Below are 21,533 nucleotides of genomic sequence, written 5' to 3' on the forward strand. Positions count from 1 at the left end.
AACCTAACTCGCATCGGAATTTCAGTGGGATTGCGTATCAAAAGCGGAGACTATATACAGTTATCGTCCAAAAAGATCTCCTCTGCTTTTATTAGACACTAAATATCTCTCGTAAACCAAGATGTTTACGCGGAATATATTAGTTATTAAGCTCTTTATATATTTACTAATAGTTAATGTTCCTGTTGAAGTATCGTATATATTTGCTACAAAAACAACAAATAATATACAAAAATAATGATATATAGTATTCTATACTATCAAGTTTACATGATTTTTTTTTTATTATTAAATTGTTCATTAACTTTTATGTATGTATATCATCGAAGTAGCCGCTCTGTATCCCGCCCAATAGAACACTAGTATTTGTGAAAGGCACATACTTTCTTAAAGCTTATTTCACTTATTTCTTTTAAACATAAGCTGAAGTTTTATGTTCTGTTGAATAGATTGTTCTCTGTGTTGTATGGATTTCAATATCGCAAACTTCTCAAAAGTATCGCTTTTTATATCGTACCATCGTCGACGCAATGGCATCGATGGTCAAGCGTTTGCTTGAAAGAGTTCAAAAGTCGGTGCTTGAAGTCCTGTTAACGACACATACCACATAAACTGTGTGTAGTGTATTATTTTTCTTATACACCATCACCAGTGTTAACTAGTCATTTCGCCATTACTAAACAAAAACCGTCCGCCCATAACCAATGCACGCACGGTCTCAAACCTTTAATGGCTCTGAGCCATGCGGGGAGTACGCTTCGAAGAGAAACGAAACTACCAATACCCAAACATTTCTTCCTTTCCTACAGTTTCTTGGCTGCGAGGGCAATTGAGCAGACACATAATCCTAGCGGCAATCAGTGGCTGCTATATAGGTTTTTGTAAGTGTGGCGGCCTAAGTGTTACAGATAGCAAGTGTTCTAACAGTCGGGTTGCCGTAGGTTTCATTACAGGTTGTTAATCTTTGCTGCGACTCGCGGAATTTGGCAGGGATTGAAATAATTCCGGTGATCTTCCAAAAAGTTCTCTTCATATATAGGTAAAGGCAGGTTAGCAAACCGTGTGTCCTCGTGGCCTAATGGATAAGGCGTCTGACTTCGGATCAGAAGATTGCAGGTTCGAGTCCTGTCGGGGACGAATATTTTCTTCAACTTTGTTATGTAAAATCTGTTTTCCTTGTTGATTTTTTAGTACATGAACCACTTCACAATAATATAATCTTTCCAAAAAAATTTTTCCTTCTATTTTTATACTTACGTAGTTCAATCTGCAATAATAGTTTCCGGTATTTATATCTGGCCCACTAAAATAGAGCACAATGGTTTCAGTATAATACAGCAGTTAATAAGCGTAACATTCAGCGAGAAATAGGTTCTCACTACCTCGTCTAGGATCTGCTGATTTTTTCTTTATACATCGCGCCATACGTAGCTTAGAAGCTATTAAAGAATGTATTTAATAGGCTATAAAAACTATTAATAACAATTTTTTTCAAAAGCAACCTAATAATTATATGATGATTAATAACGGCTCAGTCAAAAATGCAGTGTTCTTACCATCTAAATTGACTTTTAAGTTTGATAAATAACTGGTGCACAACAAATTTCCGTGAAAAAAATATTAATATAAACAGGAGGACCTGTCGGAACACAGCTAATCCGTGTTCTCATATCTTGTCGCAATGGGAAGTCTTTAAAATTGTATATATATTTATCAAATCACTAGTGCTCGGCCAAATAGTGTCCTTCAAAATCAGGCACAGGGGCGTTTTGGCATTAATGTTTACGAATTATACTCATAAGTACGTATACATGCAAACTAAAATTATTTTTTTCAGCTCACGGTACTTTCGAATATAACGAAGTTGCTTTTAGGCAGCGTCCTCAGACTAATGAGCCAATAAATAAATAGAGATGTTGGTGTTCAGGGTTGGTTTTATAGGATGTCAAGGTCAGTGTCCTGGGATAGCGGAAATTACAAATAAATGACGTCATTTTAATGAATCGACGATGATTTACGTGGCCGCGTAACGTATGAGAAACACATTAGACTCGCCTGAACTACCACAGCTGATCGCACGGTCAATAAACTGACGTCATGAAAAGTCGAGACAATAATTCTGAAAACTGTTTCTCGACAACTGGTAATATGACTAGTGAAAACAAAAAATGTCGATTAAAGCTACACTGAAACCACGAGCAAGCCGTAAACGACTAATCGCAACCCTTTTAGTTCAAATGAGATGTACCAGAAAACTCAACTGGAACTTTGCCAATAAAAGCTGTACTATAAAGCAAAATATGCCCCTGCTTGTTATGTCTAGTACGCTCTATTTGTTTAACAAGGCCAACTAGGCGGAAAAATTGCTTTGAAAAATTACAGTAAACTGCAATGAATCATGTGACAGGAATTATTACCTTTCTAGCTTAGGCTTTAAATTTTCCAAAGATAGTTTTTGGTATAAATATTTTAACGGAAAGAATTTTATATTTGTTTACTTTATAAGCCAAGGGGTCATCCTAAACTATTCAAACGATTACTATTACCACACAGTGGGTTAGGCTCAAAGTAACACTACGTACGGATCGTGTGATTACACGCCATTAAAACCTATTTCTACCTAGAGAAAAAAAACACCGATGTTTTAGTGAAGTATCGCACTTATATATTTAAACAAGTTATCTATTTTTATAAATACGCTAGTACAACTTAGACCGACTGAATTTTACTTCAAGAAGCTTCATTTTTACCGGCGTGTGTTGAATCTGAAAACACACATACACACACGTATTATATACATTTAAACGTCAATTCAAAACTCTAAAGAACAAAAGTCCTAAAAGTGCTAAACAAAAAAAAACTCTACTAAATTTATTGTCGGAATTATTAATTAGCCGCTTTGGCTGGATATTCCTCTTAATTAAAACTTTCCTCACCTAACGTGAAAATACAGATATGTATGCAACAAAACATTTTCTTCTCGATATGCAACAATTATTGTTAAAAGAATTAAGTGCATAATAAATGATTAAAAAAAAGCGCTAGACACTGTCTACAGGCAATGGTGTAATGAAAATTGATGCAATTTGGAGAATATGTGGTCTCTTCATATTATTTCTTCAAAAGGATGCAGCATGGTCACGGCATAAAGGAGCAATCACTTACCAGGTTATACCAGCGGCTGACATGGACGTATCGTTCCTTCTCGTAATACGTCAGTTTCGCCTAAAGAAATAGCAGAAATAAGAAATAATTTAGAAAATCACATCACTGATGTTAATTATAGCTATTTCCTTCTAATTAAATCATTAGACTCCGTTGGTCGCCTTCGGCGCTATTGCATGTTTCATTGGAATCAAACCTAACTCACTAAGTAAGGATATCGAGTACGAAAATAAAGCAACAGTTTAAAAAGAAGCGGCAAGATGAGCGCACTAATGCCCAGGATAAATACTTATAGAGCTTGATTTCGCGCATGGCCAAAATTAATTAACCTTAATTTTAATTTTATAGTTATAAATAGTTTTAATTTAAAAATTAACCAAGCAACTGAACTATTTACTTAAAATTTTGTTCGGAAACCCTCTTGTAGCTTAAATTGCATATGCTACAAAATTGGAAGCATAATCTTGAGCATACGTCAGCAGAAAAGTTCATGATATTTACTATAAGGCTGTGCACAGTATAGAACGCGACAACATCAGCAAGGGTGAGGCGGTGCTGCGTGAGATAGACACGGTTTTCAAGGAAGGAATTAAGTTCCTTTAGGGCGGTAGCAGCCTGGTCACCCTGAAGATCAGGCCCAAAGCGCAGACTCCATTCGACAAATTGGTAGATCTTAGCTTCTTCTTCCAACGTCTCACCTTTGAAAAAAACCGCAAAAATAACAAGACTGTTGTTGGGATCCACTTCGATCTTATGTTCTACAAGGTTACTACAAGAACGGATTTTCCTCAAGTACTATTCACATATTTAATTAGCACGATAGTAGGTATTTATCGGAAGGGAGAAGTGGCATGTGACTTAATCATGTATTTCTCGAAAGAACTTCGTAGATTAAAAATATCTCACGTAATGCTCAATAAAATGAATAAAAAAAAGTTTACGAAATGTTTAGGCCGCGAAAAGTGCGTAAAGAAAGGTGGCAGCTATGTTCATATTTAGCAACGCTTACGTCCAACCCAAAAGTACCTAATATCACAAAATATGGACATTATACATTGAATGTATGGTTGCAAAAAATGCGACTTTTTTGTTTTGTAATAGGCCTTCAGTCAACGACAGCATCGATTTAATAGCGCTATAGAATTGCAGGCCGTTACAATATTTCACGCCGTTCAAAAGTAACTGCTTACCGAAAAGCTTTTTACGAGTACACTTGTCCTTAAGTACAGGAAGAACTTCTAACAGCGATATTTCGCGGTCGTTGGAGTCCACGAGCTTCGCCTCCTTGTGCTCCCATCGAATCTTGACAACTGAATCCGCCTCGATGAATTCGACAAAATTAGGAATCATGACGTTAGTCATCTTGCCGTTACCCTGCATCAGATAAAAAAGGGAAAACAAATTTAATACATAATTCGATTTGAAATTCAACTTTCATTCGTCTGGTAAATCAACTATAGCTACACTATGCATATATATATACCAAAACACTGATAATGTGCTCTGTACGGCATAAAATTATCTTATAAATCTGGCATCTATGACAGGTACTTCTCCGCTACACTATTTTTTATTTTGAATTTTTTTTAATTATACATGTAATTGTTCCTTCCGGATATTTAATGATGCATGACAGCTATGTAAATAATTCGTTTTTTTCACCTCGTCATTGTAATGCTTCATCATCCGATATATGTACTTCGTATTGAAACTGGATCAATTGACTCGAAAAAACTGCTTTCAGAAATGTAATTAAAGTAATCATGATTACTTTGCCTTTCAGCCCAATTGTTTTTTTTTTTAATAGACTATTTTAGCTAGCGATGCAACAAAAATTGTTAAAATAGTAGCTACGATTCTCCCAAAAATGTGTACGTAGTATTATTATTATAATTGTAAACATACACACACATCAACTGGTTGTCAACAAAAAGATTACGTACGTGAACACATCGGTACTTACGACGAACTTTACAAAGACTCTGAGCGCTACTTACACTATGTAGATACTTTTTCTTAGACGTTCGAATACCGCACCGATAAAGTGGCCGCATTTATATCTCTATGAACGCATTTGATGCCATATGTAAACAAGCCCATCATCATCAGGTCAGACGAAACCGCTTGGGGGTAAATTTTTCAGTAAAAATCGTACATTTCCACCCAACGGTTTTATTAGAATCGTTCAGTGTGTAGATAAGTATTGTGTGCGCCTTGTGGAGTACGCTTAAACGGTAAGTAACACTGAAATTTGTCTACTGAATTGAATTTAGTTTGATCGTGTTTTTGAGTGTAGGCCAATTCTGGCGCGCTTTTCGCCCAGTATGTACGAGTATTCGAATGATAGAGGACATCAGGCCATCGCACAGTCGCCGGATTAGCGATTCTAAGTAAGGTAGGTTCCTCGTTTTGCTAAGTTTATGAAGGTCATAAATTAACTGTTGCATAGACTCTCTGCAGTTTGTCAATTATTTGAGTAGTTCATTCACATCTTAGGATGCTGAGTTGCTAATATTTTAAGCAAATACGAATTGCAGCTGAGGTCCTATTATTAGCGCAATACCTAATGAGATTTGGCGTCGTCTAGAGTCTATTTTTTGTCTATCAGCATGTGTCTACGATTGAATTAATTTTGAATCATTAATTTTTGGAATGTGATAAAAAAAATTATATATGTAGCATTATGGCATACATCAATTATATTTCATTTAAGAATGCTGGAAGAAGACTATAGTGCACGTGAAGTAAGAACTAGAGGACTTTGAGGATTGTTTTGATATAAACTCATTTGAGAATTTTCCAGTTACCGTCCAACGAAGTTTCTTTAGCATACAACGCATACATTTTTGTTGTGTTTACATTACTAAGTATGACAACGTGTTGTCTCTGCTTATTTTTGTTTCGCTAAGTACGTGGTCGTTCAGAACGAGTAAATATCTCAAGTATTTTATAGTATAGTTTAAAAATATTTATAGATATGGTTCATAATTTTATTCCCGAAGTGCTCCTAAGAGTAACCACGGTCTACGCGTGTTTCCAGGTTTGAGGACGAAACAAGGCAACTTGTCATGCGATGTTTATGAAACCACGCCCATTCGTTCAGCGGCTTCTGAATACGATTCCAGGCAAGCGCTTGCTAGGCCCATATCGATTGATGCCGATATTTTTCTTAAGTGGAGCTGCGTTGGAGTTCTCAATGATCAACTGGGAGGCAGGCCAGAACAAAACAAACTTCTACAAAACTTATAAAAAGCGTGTCGTCTCAGAGTTAGCCGAAAAACAACTGCAATTAGATGCCACGAAAGTATCTTAACTTGGCTGTCAGTGAACAGGTCGTTGAATCTTGTCAGTTTCGACGAATGTTTCAGCTAGCAAGAGCGTACTCGTAATTAACGGTCGACTAAAGATCGACTATCAATTCGATATCAAGCGTCATAGCCAGTGCAAGGACACGCGATAAACAGGCCGTTAGACGACGACGTTAAACGAATGTCTTATTCAAAAACGTACATGGTGATCTACGGAATTACTAGCCTAGTTAGTATGATGTTAGGTGCCCAATCAGTGCATCTGCTGTATCGGCCTTTAGACGATCTAGGCGTCCTGGTGGAGGAAGAGAAGGCCAGGATTAAAAAGGAACGCAGCCAGCTGCAGTCGTCGACGGCTACTAGTTAGAATGTGAGGGATTAGTTATGACACATATGGTTCATGTTAGCTAAGCCGTGGGCTTACTGATGCTAATGTCTTAATTGTAGCCATATTCGGTGTGCTTCGCTCTCAAAAAGGGTTTACTATTTTGTATGTTATATTCTATAAATAAAGCAATAAAAAAGAATGATACTATTGTGCAGAGCAGTTCACGCTAGCAAAACAAAGGTAACAGTCGGTCTGACGCGGGCACTTTTATTAGCATATTTATTGCTCTTAACTGTTTACGTTAGTCGGGCAAAGGGTCTCGTTTCTAAAAGATTTCGCTTTGATGAGCAGTGGCAGTGTCCCACACTTTATCCGACTTTATTCTGCGAAGATATAAAAGATCTAAAAATTGTTTCCTGGATAGCTCAAGGTACGGTGAAAAATGTCTATCTCGCACGGTGGCATGATTACCCTGTAGTATTGTCCAACCTGACGGTTGAAGCATACCGAGAAGATTTTCAACATAATGTGGCCATGCACCACCTCCTCGATTATGGACAATATACTGTTCGAATGTTGGGCCATTGCGGGGACCAGATCGTGACCGAGTTTCACCCCCTAGGCAATCTTATGCAGGCCATACCGCTACTAGGTGACGTTCTCGAAGTCCGATTCCCACTTTGTATACGCTACACAGAGATCTTGGTGTTCCTCCATCAACATGGTCGGGTTATGTGTGATTCGAGTACGTTGGAGAAAACTCTGGAACAGTACCTTGTTGCAACGAGTGGCAGCAGCATAATTTTGAACGATTTAGATGCTTTACCCAGGAAAGAATTAGGGGTTGTTCGCTGTGGGAAGCATATGCTCGATGGCGCGTTTGTCGCGCCCGAACAGCGGTGGGAAGTTGGCTACCGAAAGGGCTACAACGAGAAGGCGGATGTCTACAAAATCCCTGACGTGTGCAATTTCATCCTCGGTGAAAGCGAAGAGTCGCTTTGGTTCCGTTATTGGTTGTTTGATATTCACAAGCAGTGTAAAGTCCAGGATGCTAGCATACGACCAAGCGCTAAAGACGTCTTAAAGATGTATCGCAGAATCTGGAGGGAGTACCAAACGGATACAGGAGTAGATTATGATGACCTTTAGATGAAATGGATTCATGTTAATAAAATTTCATATATTATACTGTATGAGAATCATTTTCTGACTAGTTGGTGGTAAAATATATTTTACTACTATTTAAATCGAACGGGCATTAATGCCCAAAGATTTTTTTAGATTTCTGTTGTCCAGTGAGGTTATTCTAGCTTGCTAACACATCACGCACACTCATCTTTATTAAATTACCTTGTTTGTAATTATTTACACATAGAGTTAATGTGTGACAGTGTTTCAGTTTTATCAAACTCCAGCTTTCTCTCAACCTACAGTAACTTCTACTTCAGATGGCGTGATTAGTTTTGTCCATTTGCTATTTAATATATACAGCAAAATTACGTTGAGGCTATTAAGTTCGTGTGTCTCGCATTAGACAACTACGTTTGCTGATAAGTAATTACCCATCGCTGTTTGTTTCACCGGTATTTCACGTAGAACCAACATTTCACTATAAACTTAGTTTGCCTCTACCCTCTAAATCCTTTAACTCGAAGGGTTAACTTAACAGTTCGCCTATCATTGAATTCTTAGGTATTTAAATGAAAACAATAGTATTAGCCCTGGTTCAGTTTGTCCCTCAAGTTTAGGAAATTAGACTAATAAATTGTTACGTTAATAAGATTGCCCTGACATGTTTGAGGGGCATAGTAAAGCCAGCAGGCGAATCTGGTATGTAAAAAAATAAAACTAATGTTATAGCTTGCGAACCTCCCTTTTTTACGCAAGAAAATTAGTGGAACTTTTTTTTTAAATATATATTTCTATAGTTCAAATAAAATATATGCATGCACTGACAAAGTGTTATCATGCCCATGACGTTCAATCAAATAATCTGAAGCATCGTTGATCAGTACGACTCTGCCGAAAAGGCGAACTTCAAACCGCTGTTGGTTTGTTGAAGTATGTTCCCCAGGTGATGAAGGGTCCGGAGAAAGAGTCGCTCGTTTTGAGGGCTGACACACAGGACATGTCTGAAGAAGGTACACACTGCGCAAGACCACCTAGCCAAGACAGTGTAAGTATACATAACTTCAGCATCTGTTATTGCAGCTGGACTAAAAATATTAAATCTAACAAGACAAGTTCAAAATAGGTGAGTTTCAGGGCAAGTCGGTCTATAGGTCAAACCGGATATATTAATCTGCACTATTGCGTTATCATTTGAAACGTTTTAGTTGACATACATAAAGGAAAGTGTTATTTGCTCCGCGAGTGGGATCCCAATATTCAGCGCAATGGGGTCTTTTACTGTGTAGATATTGCATTATTTTGACAGATCGAAAAACAAGTGTAGGCAACAACGGGTCTAAGAAAAATATTTTTATACGCTGTTCGATACCAACTAGTTAGAAATATCTTTCGTTATAGAATAATATATTTAATTTATTTTTGCTGCAGATACCCGTTACCCAAACCAGCTGTATAAGCTCGGCGGGAAGTAATTGCACGCAATCACAGATTACCCAAGAAAATGACCTACATTCTCAATACAGCTCGGCAGACAACGTTGTGGAACCTGAAATTGACAAGAATGACTTTCCTGACGATGAACTTCAAGTAGATGCGACTGGCCGACAAGATTCTCAAGGAAGTACATTGAAAACTGTCTCGCACCCCCGAACCAAACCTAGCGATAACGGTGGCTATAAGTGCGCAGTTGTTGGTATCTCTTCAGATATGGTAGGAGGTTATAACTCGATAGCGGATGATTATGTCAAAAAGAATCCTAATTATATGGACGACATTCCTTTTGAAGATTTTGAAGTTGAAGAAATGAATAGATCCTTTGTGCGGACGGAAACCTGTGAAGACAATCATAATAGAGAGGAAAATAAAGCGACCGAGCGAAACGAAAATTCGCTTTTAGATTTAAAGCCTAACATCACTCTATCTCAAAAAAGAAAGGACACCTCGGCAGAACATTCGATGGGTGGCGAAAAACAAGATGATACGAGTGACAGTGATCAGAGCGAAGACGATCAAAATGACGAACTCAAAGAGGTACTGGCCGACGAAGACGATGATGGATTTAATAAGGGTAAGTATAACAGAGTTTATGGCGTAAGGATGTCGTCTCTATTCGACCAACGTAGTCTATCTAATACAATCAGAAATGGGTCAAAGCTAACGGACTTCTTTTCATGAACTGCTCGAGAGCGCATCGCTTTTTGCAGCTTGCTTTAACTGTTGAGGTCTATGTTGATGCGTTGCAGGACCAGAAATCTCGCTGCCATACAAAGAACCGGAGCAGTTGTCCCTACAAGAGTTCCTGGCAAGGCGCCGAAGCAAGCGTGCATCTGTATCCCAGCAGCACGTTCAACAACAGTCCGCATCCATTGAACACATTCAAACAAAACAAGCCTTTGTCGACGAATTACAAGACCCAAAAAAAAAAACACAAAACGTCGCGTCGACACTCGATCACTCCGAAATCGCAAGTCCCTTGGTAGTGGGTTCAATTTCAACACAGCGTAAAAGTAAACTTCATACAGAGATCCTCAAAGCTGCGGCAAAGGTCACTCCTCAACTGAGTTGCAGCGGTATTATTGACACTCCCGTTGATAAGCTGATCCAACGAGCGATCATCATGAACAAGAGCATTCAAGACGCGGGAAAGGTTATTGATCCAACACCCGGTTCCCAACTCAAGGATCTCAAGGACCGACTTAAGGTTGAAATTATTAAACAGCGACGACGGATCAGAATGGAGCGCGCCAGTGCTGTTCAAAACAATGACGAAGCTGAGGAAGAATACGAAGAAATGACTGATAACGAAAATGATTGTGACCCAGATGACGAGGTAGGTTATGATAGTGAGGAGAATAGGTACAGTCAGATACATTTATGCAACGATAAATACTAAGTAGATAAATTGCTGATATTTGAAATACGTTAGAAAGGTATATTGTATACGTGTACTGGGCTAATCAAAGTAAAATGCTATTTCAGTTTTACTTGTCTGTTATCATTTCAACTAATTTCTAATAAAATCTACATAAAAAGTCAAATGGTACATATACAAGTTAAAAACTTTAGCTAGAAAACGAGTGACATTCTCATTAACTGGTTGACTAAATTTTACATGGCTTATCAATGGCTGAGAACTTATGTCATCTAACTCTGTAAGCTTAAAATGTTTAAAAGTGAATTTCAAAAGTAAATGAAGAAACACGTGTCTATCTTAGGAAACACTGCTTGATAGAGTGGCCAAGGAAAGCGATGCTGAGGATGAGGAGCGAAACGAAAAGGCCCTTGAGGATGATGACGAGGTCAGTGGCGAGGAAGGACACACTAATAACAGTAACGATGAGCAAGTAGAGAACGGTAAAGAAAATGAAGACGCTTATGGAGAAGATGAGGCTTCAGATATAGAAGACTTCACTCTAAGAAAACTCAAGTCACGGAACAATAAAACAGGAAGGCACAGAGTCAACGCAGTGCAGGACAGCGACGACGGTGAGGACTTAAGTGGTCCTGCAGTGAACACCCCAGACGATGAGTTGAACCTGCGACTGGATGATGACGGTAATTTTAGGTTATTATTATTAGTATAGATCTATGATGCAGAGAGATTATCCTATCATTCCTATAGAGTAAAGTAAAGTAGTACCTTCTCTTTAAATAAACTATTAATATAATCGTTGATCTACAGAGCAGTTTTCTAAAATTAAGACCATTGCTTGGTAAAAGAAAGTGCATCCAACCGACTATGCTTGAGACAATAGCATAACAACCGTTGCCCCTTTATAGAGGAAGATGCAAAGGATATGCGCTTGTCGCAAACTCAGAAGCCGAAAACACAGAAGATTAATGGCATCTCAAAGCAAAAACAGCTTTCGACAGAACTGTTCGCCGACGACTTGACGGCAGAAGCTAAGGTGGACGACGATTTACTAGCGCTATGCTCTGGAGAATTCGTCAGCCAGAAAGAGGAGAATGGTGAGGGCAATGATCACGAGGACGAAAGCCTGGAAAGTTACGAAGCTGTGGGGGATGCGAACAGCTATGAAGAGGACGATGAGATTGACGATGAAGTTGAGGAAGAGCTGAAGAGAGAGGAAAATGAAGAACTGAAGGCATATCGAAAATTGTTAACAGTCGAAAATAGCGAAGAAGACAGCGAGGATCAAGATGACATTGAAAATGATGATAACGGTGAAAAGGAACAGGCTCCCGAGTAAGTACTCTTATTCGAAATTGTATGAAGTAAGGCAGGTTTTTGTTGGCAAACAGAAATCAATGTTTGGATTTTACCTACTCTGGCTCAAGCAGTTAGGGCTTAATAAAAGGGATTAACACAATTTGATTCATATACAATATTATATTTATTACATATCCGACTCTCCATTCATGTGTCGGATATTGCAGAAAAGCTGCAGACTTTTTCGAGGGCGAAGCCGAACTGTCTGGTTCAGATGTTGGGTCGGACGATGAGGACGAAGATAATATGACTGAGGATGAGAAACGGCGATTAATTCAGGACCTTATCTCGGAAAACCCGGGAATATCGGACGAACAGCTGGAGGAACAGGTGAAACGCCTGCACGCTAAGTATGTGCACGCCGACGACCAGAAAGAGCTTCGCATGTACAAGGAGATGTTGCTAGCTGACGGAGATCTTCACGAAGATGGTCCGGGAAGGGAACGACGCTTTCGTTGGACAAATTTGAGCAATGATTTTGTTGGCGGCACCATTGAAGAAGATGGATCAGGTAAGACAAATTGCCTGCTATAGAAATATAAAAGTTTCGTCATTACTATTGGTAAGGCACTTATTTACAAAGAAATTTTACAAGCACTGTTTGACTATTCAGTTACTGGGCATATTTATAATATTTATAATAAAGAGGGCCCTTTCAGAGACAGATAATGTACAATATAATATGGGAAAATAGCAGTGTGAGGTCGTTGTCGATATTGCTTGGGGCGTACACACAATAAAAAAAAATTTACCGCCGGTATTGCACTATCATCTCATCAGAAAATTGCTGGCCTTCAGAAAGAAATTCGATTTCTTACATATAAATAGGACCTGATGTATAACAAAATCATGCATATTTCATATGTCATTTCTGTGCCTATCGGAATCAGATGTTCTACAGATCTGACACTAATAATCCATCGCTAAGACTACCTTAGTTTTTTCCAAAATTTAACATTTGGTTGATAACAACTACCTCTAAACGAGCTGCCGTTCGTTGTTTGTTCCTTTATGCAGACTGCGACATAAACGAGGAAACTGAAGAAGAGGCCAAATGGAAAGCACGCCGCATGGAGCTTGAAAAAAAAAAGAAAGAACAACAACCCCTTGACTATGTCGATGGTCGAAGCCTGAAAACTGCAGCCGCTGATAAGGTGAAAGAAACTCGTACCGATGAGGGCTTGAACATCTCACGAGTACTGCGAGACGCCAATAAGGCCCTGAAGATTGCCTATCCAAAAAAGAATCAAGACGCCCCCACCAAACGGCCTGTTAGCGGTGGTTTTCTTAACATGACCAACAGTGTCTTGGAACGAATTGCTGATAAGGTCAAAGGTTAGTAGTTGCTAAATTACATGTAGTGTTGCGTCCATTGCTTGTTCGTGTGTCTGAAGATAAGCCAAGTTGACACGAAAATTGTGTTTGTTAATAACTTGTCACTATATAGAGTACTAATTAATGACAAGCATGTAAATAGAATTCTGGATACGAACAACGCTAACTATGCACGCACATGATCAGTTCTAGTCAGCACACGCTCTCGTAGTGAATTTTGGTTATTTATATGAGTGAATTGGATTTTAATACCACTTCTACTAATGCCGAAGTAATTAGACGAACATATTTCTGAATTGTCATTTAAATCACTGTTCTCATTTTATCATCAGTTTTACTTAGAAACGGTGTCTTTGAGTGGAGTAAACAAGAGAATCATCTAGCAAAGGTGTAAATAAAGTAGAGTCAATGTCGAAATGAAGGACAATAACGCTTGTCTCTATGCGTTGTCAACCTGAAGCAAAATTTGAGGGCCGTGTTGTGGTATCGAATTAGCCCTATAAATAACTGCCTATGTCTTGCTATTAGACAAGGCTACTGGGGATTTTCCACTCAATTGATATCTAAGCCAGTCACCTTCTTAACTGATTAAGTTAAAACTTCATTGACATTTTAAGTTTTGATGTGCACTTATTTGCTCTTTTTTGGCCTTTTTTAGGTAGCACGACAAAGGAAAAGGAAGGTTCTCAGACAACGAAGAATTTCGTTTTTCGCACTGTTGACAGAAAAAGAGAAGCTGGAGGAATCAGCTCCAACAAAAGACCCGGTTCGGAATCTCCGTTTACAAAAGCGCCAAATTCAAAAAAAGCTAAAGTTGATGATAATGCCAGTAGACGATCAAGCCAAAGCGTTTTCAACAAGTTTTGAGTATTTTCTTTAAATTGTCAGAACTGCGCGCACTGTCAGAATAACGGTCGTCCCGAATATGCAGACGGTAAAAGTTTGGCTCTCTTTGATAGTCATGATTCCCAACAAGGAAAGAAAGGACCACATGTTCTATGCAAATCTTTCGTTCATTCACTTTAAAAAAACGGTGGGTTTAAAATATCGTGCGTCGCAAATATTTTTTTGCATGACAACTTTATACGGGCGTTTGAACTGTTTACAACTATCTACTCATAGACATAAAATATTTAGTTTTTACGAATGTGGCTGCATAAAGGTAAATGTGTGCTAAACAAAAAGAGGCGATTATTAACCACATACTGCAATTTGCTCCAATGTGCGCTCATTGGGTGGGTAATTTTTTTGACAAACGTCGTCTGTGTTTGATGTTTTGTGTATGGAATGACAGCTATTATTTAGGATTTTGTGGTGTGGTATAATATTAGTCAACCGCAGTGAGCTATAACTTTGTAGACTCCTATTTGTGTGTACGTGTGCGTGTTTGTGGACAATCACTAACTATGTTTATCTTGAAATAAATGTTTGTTTTTGCAAGCCAAAGCCATCTGCCTTATTTAAATTGTATTCTCCCGATTTGCCCCGAAAACCCCGACTGCTACCACAGATAATGCAATCGTGCGATTTCTCTGATATCGTGACGAACATCGTTGTAGCAATGATGCCATAGTTTGCGTGGGCAAACCGTCGTCGAGCCACAAGTTGCCCTGTTCAGCTGGCTGTCTGTACGTGCGAGTATAGCAGAAGTAGTAATCAACTATTGCGTACGCAGATTTATTCTTTGACAACTGCGAGGCTATGGCCTGTATCAGTCGAAGCCCTTCTCTCTCATGTCTCTAAACCTAATGGTTGCACTGCGTTCTTGTAGTGCAGAGCTGTTGTTACATTTAACCATATAATAAGTTTATGAAATGAGGTGGATAACAACAGGACTACTGGTTCATTAGGTGTAGTCTCTTAAGAACTCTAGATAAGCACTTTTTCTATATGTATGTATATTATAATAATAGCATTAACCGAGCTATACAATAAGCACTCATAGTGCGAACTCTTCACTGTCGTCGCTGAACCATTTTCCAACCAAGGCACTATTTAGATTTAAGTAAAAAGTAGTTACTGAAAACCAACACGGGTAGATGGAATATACAATATTTTTGAACTTTAATTTTCTAACCTTAACAAAAAACAAGCTACCGTGCTTAAAAAACAGAAGGTTTGTCTTGACCACCCCGAACCTCTTTTCAGGTACAGCCGCATTGAGAATAAAAACAAATCAGTGCGACGATTGCCCTCCATTTCTTTAATGCTAGCAAAATTGTTAGTTTGGATCACATCCCATAAATAAATAGTTATAATATAGTTGACTAATCCTTTCGAATAGGTAAGCTTTTGTCTTTAGGGGTTTATTTGAGAATTATGGATATTTTTAGGCAAATGAGCAGTGGGTGGCCGATTTTTATCTAATTAAGGTCAACTCTAAAAGCGGTTCTGCACCGAAGTGGGAAACCGCAGTACCTATCCATAGATTGAGCTTTTTTGCGTAGTGTGTATCGTAACTAGAAAGTATTTGCCTTTTAATAATTGCCAGGACTTCCAGGGTCTCAAAATCATTCATTTCACTACATTGTAAGAATACTTCGTAAACAGTTAATCCACAAACTGCAGTGTTATCCGCTTTTGATCGCTGTAAAGATGGTTGGCGTTCGGTCCTGGCTAGACCTCTTCACAATGTATTGACATAGCCTTGAAATACTTTTAACGCTAGGGTAGAGGTCATTTCAGGTTGCAGTTACCTAAGCATGTATTCAAGTGAATTTCATCTTCTGAAGTGTAAACTCCTACTGAGAATACGAACTCCCAGCTGAGCAACGATCATAAAACTTTTTGACATCCTGTACTCATGTCAGTTTTTTATGAAAAAAAAAACAATTGCGAGTTTATGCTTGCTTCACTAAAGGATACTCCTCTCCAGCAAAAAGTAAAACAAAATACTTTTTGGGATAGGTTTAGCAGGGATATTTATCAAACAACCTAGAAAGGAGCGGATAGTAATGTTTTATGCATTCGATCTAAAAAAATGTCAGCATAGACAGTACAGTTCTAAGCAGACAAACTAGAACAATAGCTAAACCGGAGCAGGATCTGACTCCATCGCCATATCCATAAATGGCCCACTCCAATCGATTACAAGAGAGACTTCTAAATGAAATCATTAATTACGCTGTACAAAGTCCTTCCCTCATTCTGTTAATTGGCCCATAAGAAATTTGTATTTGCGACTGACGATATAAAATAAATATTGTATTAATAAGACAATACGAAATCGGGTTGGAATGAGCAATTAGATTAATAGTCCGAGGTTGACTTTATCCTTATTTTGGGTCGCATTTCGTTAATAGTTATTCTGTATCTTTGTTTAAATTCATACTTATCATAGTAGAATGTTATCGGAGTATATGTAGTGAAGATATTCGAGGCAGTAAATGTCACGAGACATTGTGTAAATTAGTTACCAACATTAAGCTTTTGACCGCTTTGTTGCATCTTTTATTCATATTAAAATGACACTGTTAAAGCAACATTTTCAACATTAGGTATCTAATGTATATGAAAGAAGTTATGAACATTTCTGATGACCTGTGCTCTCTCTTTTGTCTGCGAAGTCATTTTTTGATGAAAGCAGCATCCTCCTACTCGTTTGTCGACGGCTGAACGACGCGATTGCATTCTCATGCAATAGTTGCAGGTTAATTTTGAACTGATGTATTGCAAGTTGATGTCGCACTGTTCATCTTTTTTTCTTTGGTAATTAAAAAGCTAGAAGCGTGTAATTTTAATATACGAATAGTTCACATACGATACATTTTTCTTGTCCACCCTACACAATATGCAGCAGCAGCAATAACAAGACAAAGAAAAAAATACTGCAGAAGACGGCGGCCTCAACAATTAAATGGGTATTCTTATGTCGTTAACTATGTTCAGCAATGAGCATTTCTTGCTTTTCAACCAATTCGTCAAGTTTTTGATTCAACTAATCTGTTAGAATTAACTGTTGCTCAGGGCTTCTATTTAATAGTTTTGTAACTTCTACTACATGTTATTTAGCATATTAGTAGTAAACAACGTCATCACTCACAATGCCACAGCCTAGCCACTTCTATTGCCGTCACTCGCTACCCGGTGATACCTGAATTCGGTAATACCTACCGGACTTCCCTCGTTGATGCTGTGGAAAAATTTTCCAGACTTTAAACAAAATATATCCTTTGTTGCTTCATTTTTTGTGTTCACAACCATCAGCTGTCCGACTAACTACAGCAAAGGTGATCGCTCATTTGTGGGACTCTCTTTCACATGGTGAAGTTTCGTGTCTGCGCTATTATCACTGTCGTCGTCGCCGCCGCCGCCAATAGACTGCTACCAGCGGCGACGAATTTGTAGATCTGACGACGAAGGAACCCACAACGAAATAGCGAAAAAGCTTTAACAACAAAAGTAAATGTGTTCGAAAACCTGTTTACGTTACTACTAGTAGTACAGCCGCGACGACATCTATAGTTGCTGCTTGTCGACCGAATTTAAAGCAGTCATCAGAAGACGATCATCCAAACTCATACGATAGCAATTTTCGCGTCGGCACAATTCGTTGCCATTCGTAGATTTTCTTGCCGCCATTGCCCCTTCTTTTTTCCGCTGAAAATCCGACGAGCAACGCCGTTTACTCTTGCTCTTGTGTGTAGTTAAATAAACACCGATAGGCATAAGAGCTTTCGTAGACAGCATTAGCAACACACGCAAAAGAATGTAATCTAATTGTAGTAATTGAATGAATCGCGATGAAGTAGCAGTTAGTAGGTTAGTCCTGATCTTTTTGAGAGCTGGATGTTGCTAAAACTGAAAGGCTGTGAGACAGAAGAAAGAAGACAAGGACAGACTGTGTGCAATAAGAGGATTACTGAAAACGGTACAAATGGCGTTGGCAACTATCGATGTTGCTTTTGTAGGCTGTGCCAACAAGAGTTCATGGACTTATTGATAATGGATTTTGATTAAAATTACGATCCTAATAGTTGCCGGATATGCGATTTGCATGTATCCTTACGAGGAAAAACATATGGCTCAAGGTAACCAAAACGAAACTTCTTCATACACCGTTCAGGCACACTATGGTATCAGCCTATTCTACTTGTTTATCACTTGTAACGTGATCGTTGCTAATTTGAAGTAATTATTTCGCGACAGTGCAGTACTACGACTATTATTTCATTTTATCTTAAGTACTAATCAAAATAATTCTAACGGATGAAACCCAAATGAAGAAGGTCCATAATAGATACTAGCAAGTAGTCAGTGTACTAATAAGCCACATAAATTCAACTCATTGTTACTGTTGTATTGACATATTCGCAATAAAGAGTATGGTGCACCAAGCCGTTGCACCATATTGCATTGCCCTACTTACCATATCTGAAGGATACCGGCGGCGTTTGTTTATATTCACAAAAGTATATTTAATAGCCTTTCAGCTCAATTTCAGCAGATTAACCAAAGGTAAGTTGATTTGTCTGTAAACTTATTGGCCACACTTAGATTTCACAGAATCAGTTATATGGGCGCACAGACTCGATGGTTATATGTTAAGCTCGATAATGGGTTTTATAGTTTTTGTTTTGCTGTTTTTTGGCGATTCATAAAATTAGCCTGCATTTTAACTCTAGCCACCAAATGTCATCAGTGAAACAACATTATCAATAAATCAAGCGTTGTAGCATAAAGGCGTGATGGCACTCCGTGACGGCCACCGTTCCGCTCAACATCTGGCATCCTCGTAATTACTCGATATTATTCGATAATTTTAAAAACAATCGGTATCAAAGTGCGGTACCCTACAGTGGTCACTCTTTAAAATTATCAGATAATGCTAGGAATCAAAGAAACTATGTATTTGTTACACTGGCAATCTAATTTGCATACGGTTTCGTCATGTGAATGTCTACTATGGGTTATGAATGTGCCCAATAATTGCATTTAGGCGCTTGTGATAGTTTAGTGGATAATGTGTTTGTTCGCTAATCTGAGAGACACATTGTGGTCTAGGTTTGGACCCATAGGGTATAGACGCATTTTGTTTCATGCTAAGAACCAGTCGTATGGAAAGCCTTAATTCTATAATACAGACCGTAAAACTCGAAACTCTAACATAAAGTTATTATTATTTTCATATTATTATCAATAAGTTAAGTAGTCCCCTATTAAGCGAGGTTTTGCTTGTTTCTTAGTTTTTGCGTGGTTCGACAACAAATTTATATTTTTTTGACTTTGCAATTTCAGGCAAATGCTGGTTGATGATGGCGAATGAAAAACAGTTTTCGGGAGGGTAAACTTCAGTTTGTCCACGTGTAAATATGTGGGTGCGAAGAGGGTCCTTAGGCCTGATAACCCCTGTTGTCGTATTTCTAGTCACAGCGTGGGTGATACTTGACGGCACGTTTCACAATGGCGATAACTATGATTCTCCCCGCGTGGCCTTCAGTCCGACAACTAAAAATCATCAGACAGTCAGCGGAAGTGTTAGTATGGCCGCTACTTTAAAGTTAATTGATGCTCAACTTGAGGCCGCAGAACTAAGGGTCACGTCTCAAACTCGCATGAACTACACAGTTGCCTTATTTGCTGATCAGACTAGAATTCCTACTGATGTTGGCTGGACGGTGCAACGTCCGGAGAATTTTACGGTGCATAAAGGGTTCGAACCCAATCCGCATAACTACACATATATTCTAAACACTGAAACCCTTTGTAATGATTTCGATCATCGACGCTTACGAGTTTTAGTGTTTGTCGAAACTCACGTGAAGAATACGGAGCGACGGATGGCCATTAGGAAAACATGGGCGCAACGAGAACTGCAGAAGGCACTTAACTTTCGAGTGGTGTTCCTATTTGCGAATTATGGAAATGGAACGGTTCAACAAGCGGCACTGAAGGAAGATTATGTGTATGGTGACGTTTCTCAAGAAGACTTTCCCGAACATTTTGAGAACCTCAGCATCAAATCTACTATGGGTCTGAAGTATGCGGTGACGTTCTGTAAAAGTGCTGAATACATTATTAAAATCGATGACGACATCTTTCTCTACATGCCAAATGTTATTAAATCATTTGAAAGTCACCGACGTACGCCGGCAAAGGATCATCTACTTTGCCACCGAAATCGAGTCGAGCGGATACTGCGACCAGGCAAGAGTCATGAAGTACACCGAATCAAGACAAAGAAGTACGAGGTTAGTCATGATGTCATTCCTGGGAGTAGTTTCCCACCGTACTGTTCAGGCTTCGCCTATAGCATGAGCTTGCGGGCTGCCCTCAAGCTTTATGAAGCGTCACTGGGAACGCCACTGTTCTTTATCGAAGATGTCTATTTGACAGGATTTTGTCGTCATAAGGCGGGTATAGGGCTGATTGACCACCCAGGAATGGCATTGCGCCCGCCCGTCACCGAGTACAATGCCCCCTGCTATTTTCATTTCGCGGAACGAATCACCTCTAACGAGATCAGCCCCATGGAAATGCATGATATTTGGGACGCAGTCAACACAGCAGGATACTTTTGTCCTAAATAATCCTCGAGCAGTACAAATACGCATGTATTTATATTTGCATTCTGTAATAATATTTGTTAATGCTGAATAGATAAATCAAATATCTCAGACATGTTTTCCTTTTTATTTTCTTAAACACAAAGTTTTGTATATATATATATATATATGCAGGGAACAGACGGTCATTGAAGCAGCTTTTCTACCTAATATAATTGCCTAAATCGTAGTTTTCAATGAAGCCACTTAAAAGCAAAGGTATTAAAGAAAACTTACAGGTAACAAATTGGCAGGACTAGTTCATAACTGTGGGACCTTGAAACCATACTTCCCTTTATTAGGAAGATAAATGTGTAAATGGAAAAGGCTGAATGCGCACTAGTCTAGGTGTGTCGATTACACCCAAATAATTGAAACAAACAACTATCCGTCCCACTACAAGTACAGCTGAAGTTAAAAATTAACTGGCAGGTGCTAAATACGCAAATAGTCTTGGGAAATTCTAAGTTCAATAAATCATAATCTGTTTA

At 38.6% G+C, this 21,533-nt stretch overlaps 5 protein-coding genes, 1 long non-coding RNA gene and 1 other non-coding gene across 17 annotated transcripts; 5 read left to right on the forward strand and 2 right to left on the reverse strand.

The window, feature by feature from the left end:
• The first annotated feature begins 1,064 nt into the window (after window positions 1-1,064).
• On the forward strand, window positions 1,065-1,137 carry TRNAR-UCG (transfer RNA arginine (anticodon UCG)). Its single transcript has one exon. It is a non-coding gene; the product is annotated as a tRNA-Arg (tRNA).
• A 1,505-nt stretch (window positions 1,138-2,642) lies between these two features.
• Window positions 2,643-5,302, reverse strand: AIMP3 (aaRS-interacting multifunctional protein 3). Of its 4 annotated transcripts, none has more exons than XM_022802451.2 (5): window positions 5,163-5,302; window positions 4,356-4,539; window positions 3,667-3,863; window positions 3,166-3,225; window positions 2,643-2,765 (listed from the first exon to the last, which is right to left on the reverse strand). In XM_022802451.2, the coding sequence occupies exons 1-5, from the start codon at window positions 5,217-5,219 to the stop codon at window positions 2,700-2,702; spliced, it is 564 nt and encodes a 187-aa protein (XP_022658186.1). In that variant the 5' UTR covers window positions 5,220-5,302; the 3' UTR covers window positions 2,643-2,699. The 4 variants fall into 4 exon arrangements, with proteins under 4 accessions (XP_022658186.1, XP_086845049.1, XP_022658188.1 ...); XM_086988923.1 differs by having other exon boundaries at window positions 5,109-5,229; XM_022802453.2 differs by having other exon boundaries at window positions 5,129-5,220.
• On the forward strand, window positions 5,259-14,944 carry LOC111249087 (uncharacterized). Of its 4 annotated transcripts, none has more exons than XM_022802441.2 (9): window positions 5,259-5,399; window positions 8,864-8,977; window positions 9,361-10,000; window positions 10,176-10,762; window positions 11,148-11,487; window positions 11,713-12,139; window positions 12,331-12,674; window positions 13,181-13,498; window positions 14,157-14,944. In XM_022802441.2, the coding sequence occupies exons 2-9, from the start codon at window positions 8,879-8,881 to the stop codon at window positions 14,363-14,365; spliced, it is 2,964 nt and encodes a 987-aa protein (XP_022658176.1). In that variant the 5' UTR covers window positions 5,259-5,399; window positions 8,864-8,878; the 3' UTR covers window positions 14,366-14,944. The 4 variants fall into 4 exon arrangements, with proteins under 4 accessions (XP_022658176.1, XP_022658177.1, XP_022658175.1 ...); XM_022802442.2 differs by having other exon boundaries at window positions 5,263-5,399; window positions 8,876-8,977; XM_022802440.2 differs by lacking the exon at window positions 5,259-5,399 and adding an exon at window positions 6,704-6,843.
• sloth1 (sloth 1) lies at window positions 5,443-6,810 on the forward strand. 2 transcript variants are annotated; one of them, XM_086988924.1, is made up of 2 exons: window positions 5,443-5,560; window positions 6,206-6,805. In XM_086988924.1, the coding sequence occupies exon 2, from the start codon at window positions 6,239-6,241 to the stop codon at window positions 6,476-6,478; it is 240 nt and encodes a 79-aa protein (XP_086845050.1). In that variant the 5' UTR covers window positions 5,443-5,560; window positions 6,206-6,238; the 3' UTR covers window positions 6,479-6,805. The 2 variants fall into 2 exon arrangements, with proteins under 2 accessions (XP_086845050.1, XP_086845051.1); XM_086988925.1 differs by having other exon boundaries at window positions 5,497-5,555; window positions 6,206-6,810.
• Window positions 6,838-7,994, forward strand: LOC111249089 (protein O-mannose kinase-like). Its single transcript, XM_022802450.2, has one exon. It carries the CDS (start codon window positions 7,000-7,002, stop codon window positions 7,948-7,950), a length of 951 nt encoding a protein of 316 aa, XP_022658185.1. The 5' UTR covers window positions 6,838-6,999; the 3' UTR covers window positions 7,951-7,994.
• Window positions 12,264-17,751, reverse strand: LOC147756238 (uncharacterized). Its single transcript, XR_015327590.1, has 3 exons — window positions 17,612-17,751; window positions 13,140-13,394; window positions 12,264-12,691 (listed from the first exon to the last, which is right to left on the reverse strand). It is a non-coding gene; the product is annotated as an uncharacterized LOC147756238 (long non-coding RNA).
• A 477-nt stretch (window positions 17,752-18,228) lies between these two features.
• On the forward strand, window positions 18,229-21,116 carry LOC111249088 (beta-1,3-galactosyltransferase 1-like). Of its 4 annotated transcripts, none has more exons than XM_022802445.2 (3): window positions 18,389-18,528; window positions 18,820-18,955; window positions 19,736-21,116. In XM_022802445.2, exon 3 carries the CDS (start codon window positions 19,810-19,812, stop codon window positions 21,025-21,027), a length of 1,218 nt encoding a protein of 405 aa, XP_022658180.1. In that variant the 5' UTR covers window positions 18,389-18,528; window positions 18,820-18,955; window positions 19,736-19,809; the 3' UTR covers window positions 21,028-21,116. The 4 variants fall into 4 exon arrangements, with proteins under 4 accessions (XP_022658183.1, XP_022658180.1, XP_022658181.1 ...); XM_022802447.2 differs by having other exon boundaries at window positions 18,390-18,528; window positions 18,923-18,955; XM_022802448.2 differs by lacking the exons at window positions 18,389-18,528; window positions 18,820-18,955 and adding an exon at window positions 18,229-18,368.
• The last annotated feature ends 417 nt before the right edge of the window (window positions 21,117-21,533 follow it).

The sequence above is a fragment of the Varroa destructor genome, unplaced genomic scaffold (genome assembly GCF_002443255.2).
Source record: "Varroa destructor unplaced genomic scaffold, Vdes_3.0 BEIS01000004.1, whole genome shotgun sequence".
Classification (NCBI taxonomy): Eukaryota; Metazoa; Arthropoda; class Arachnida; order Mesostigmata; family Varroidae; genus Varroa; species Varroa destructor.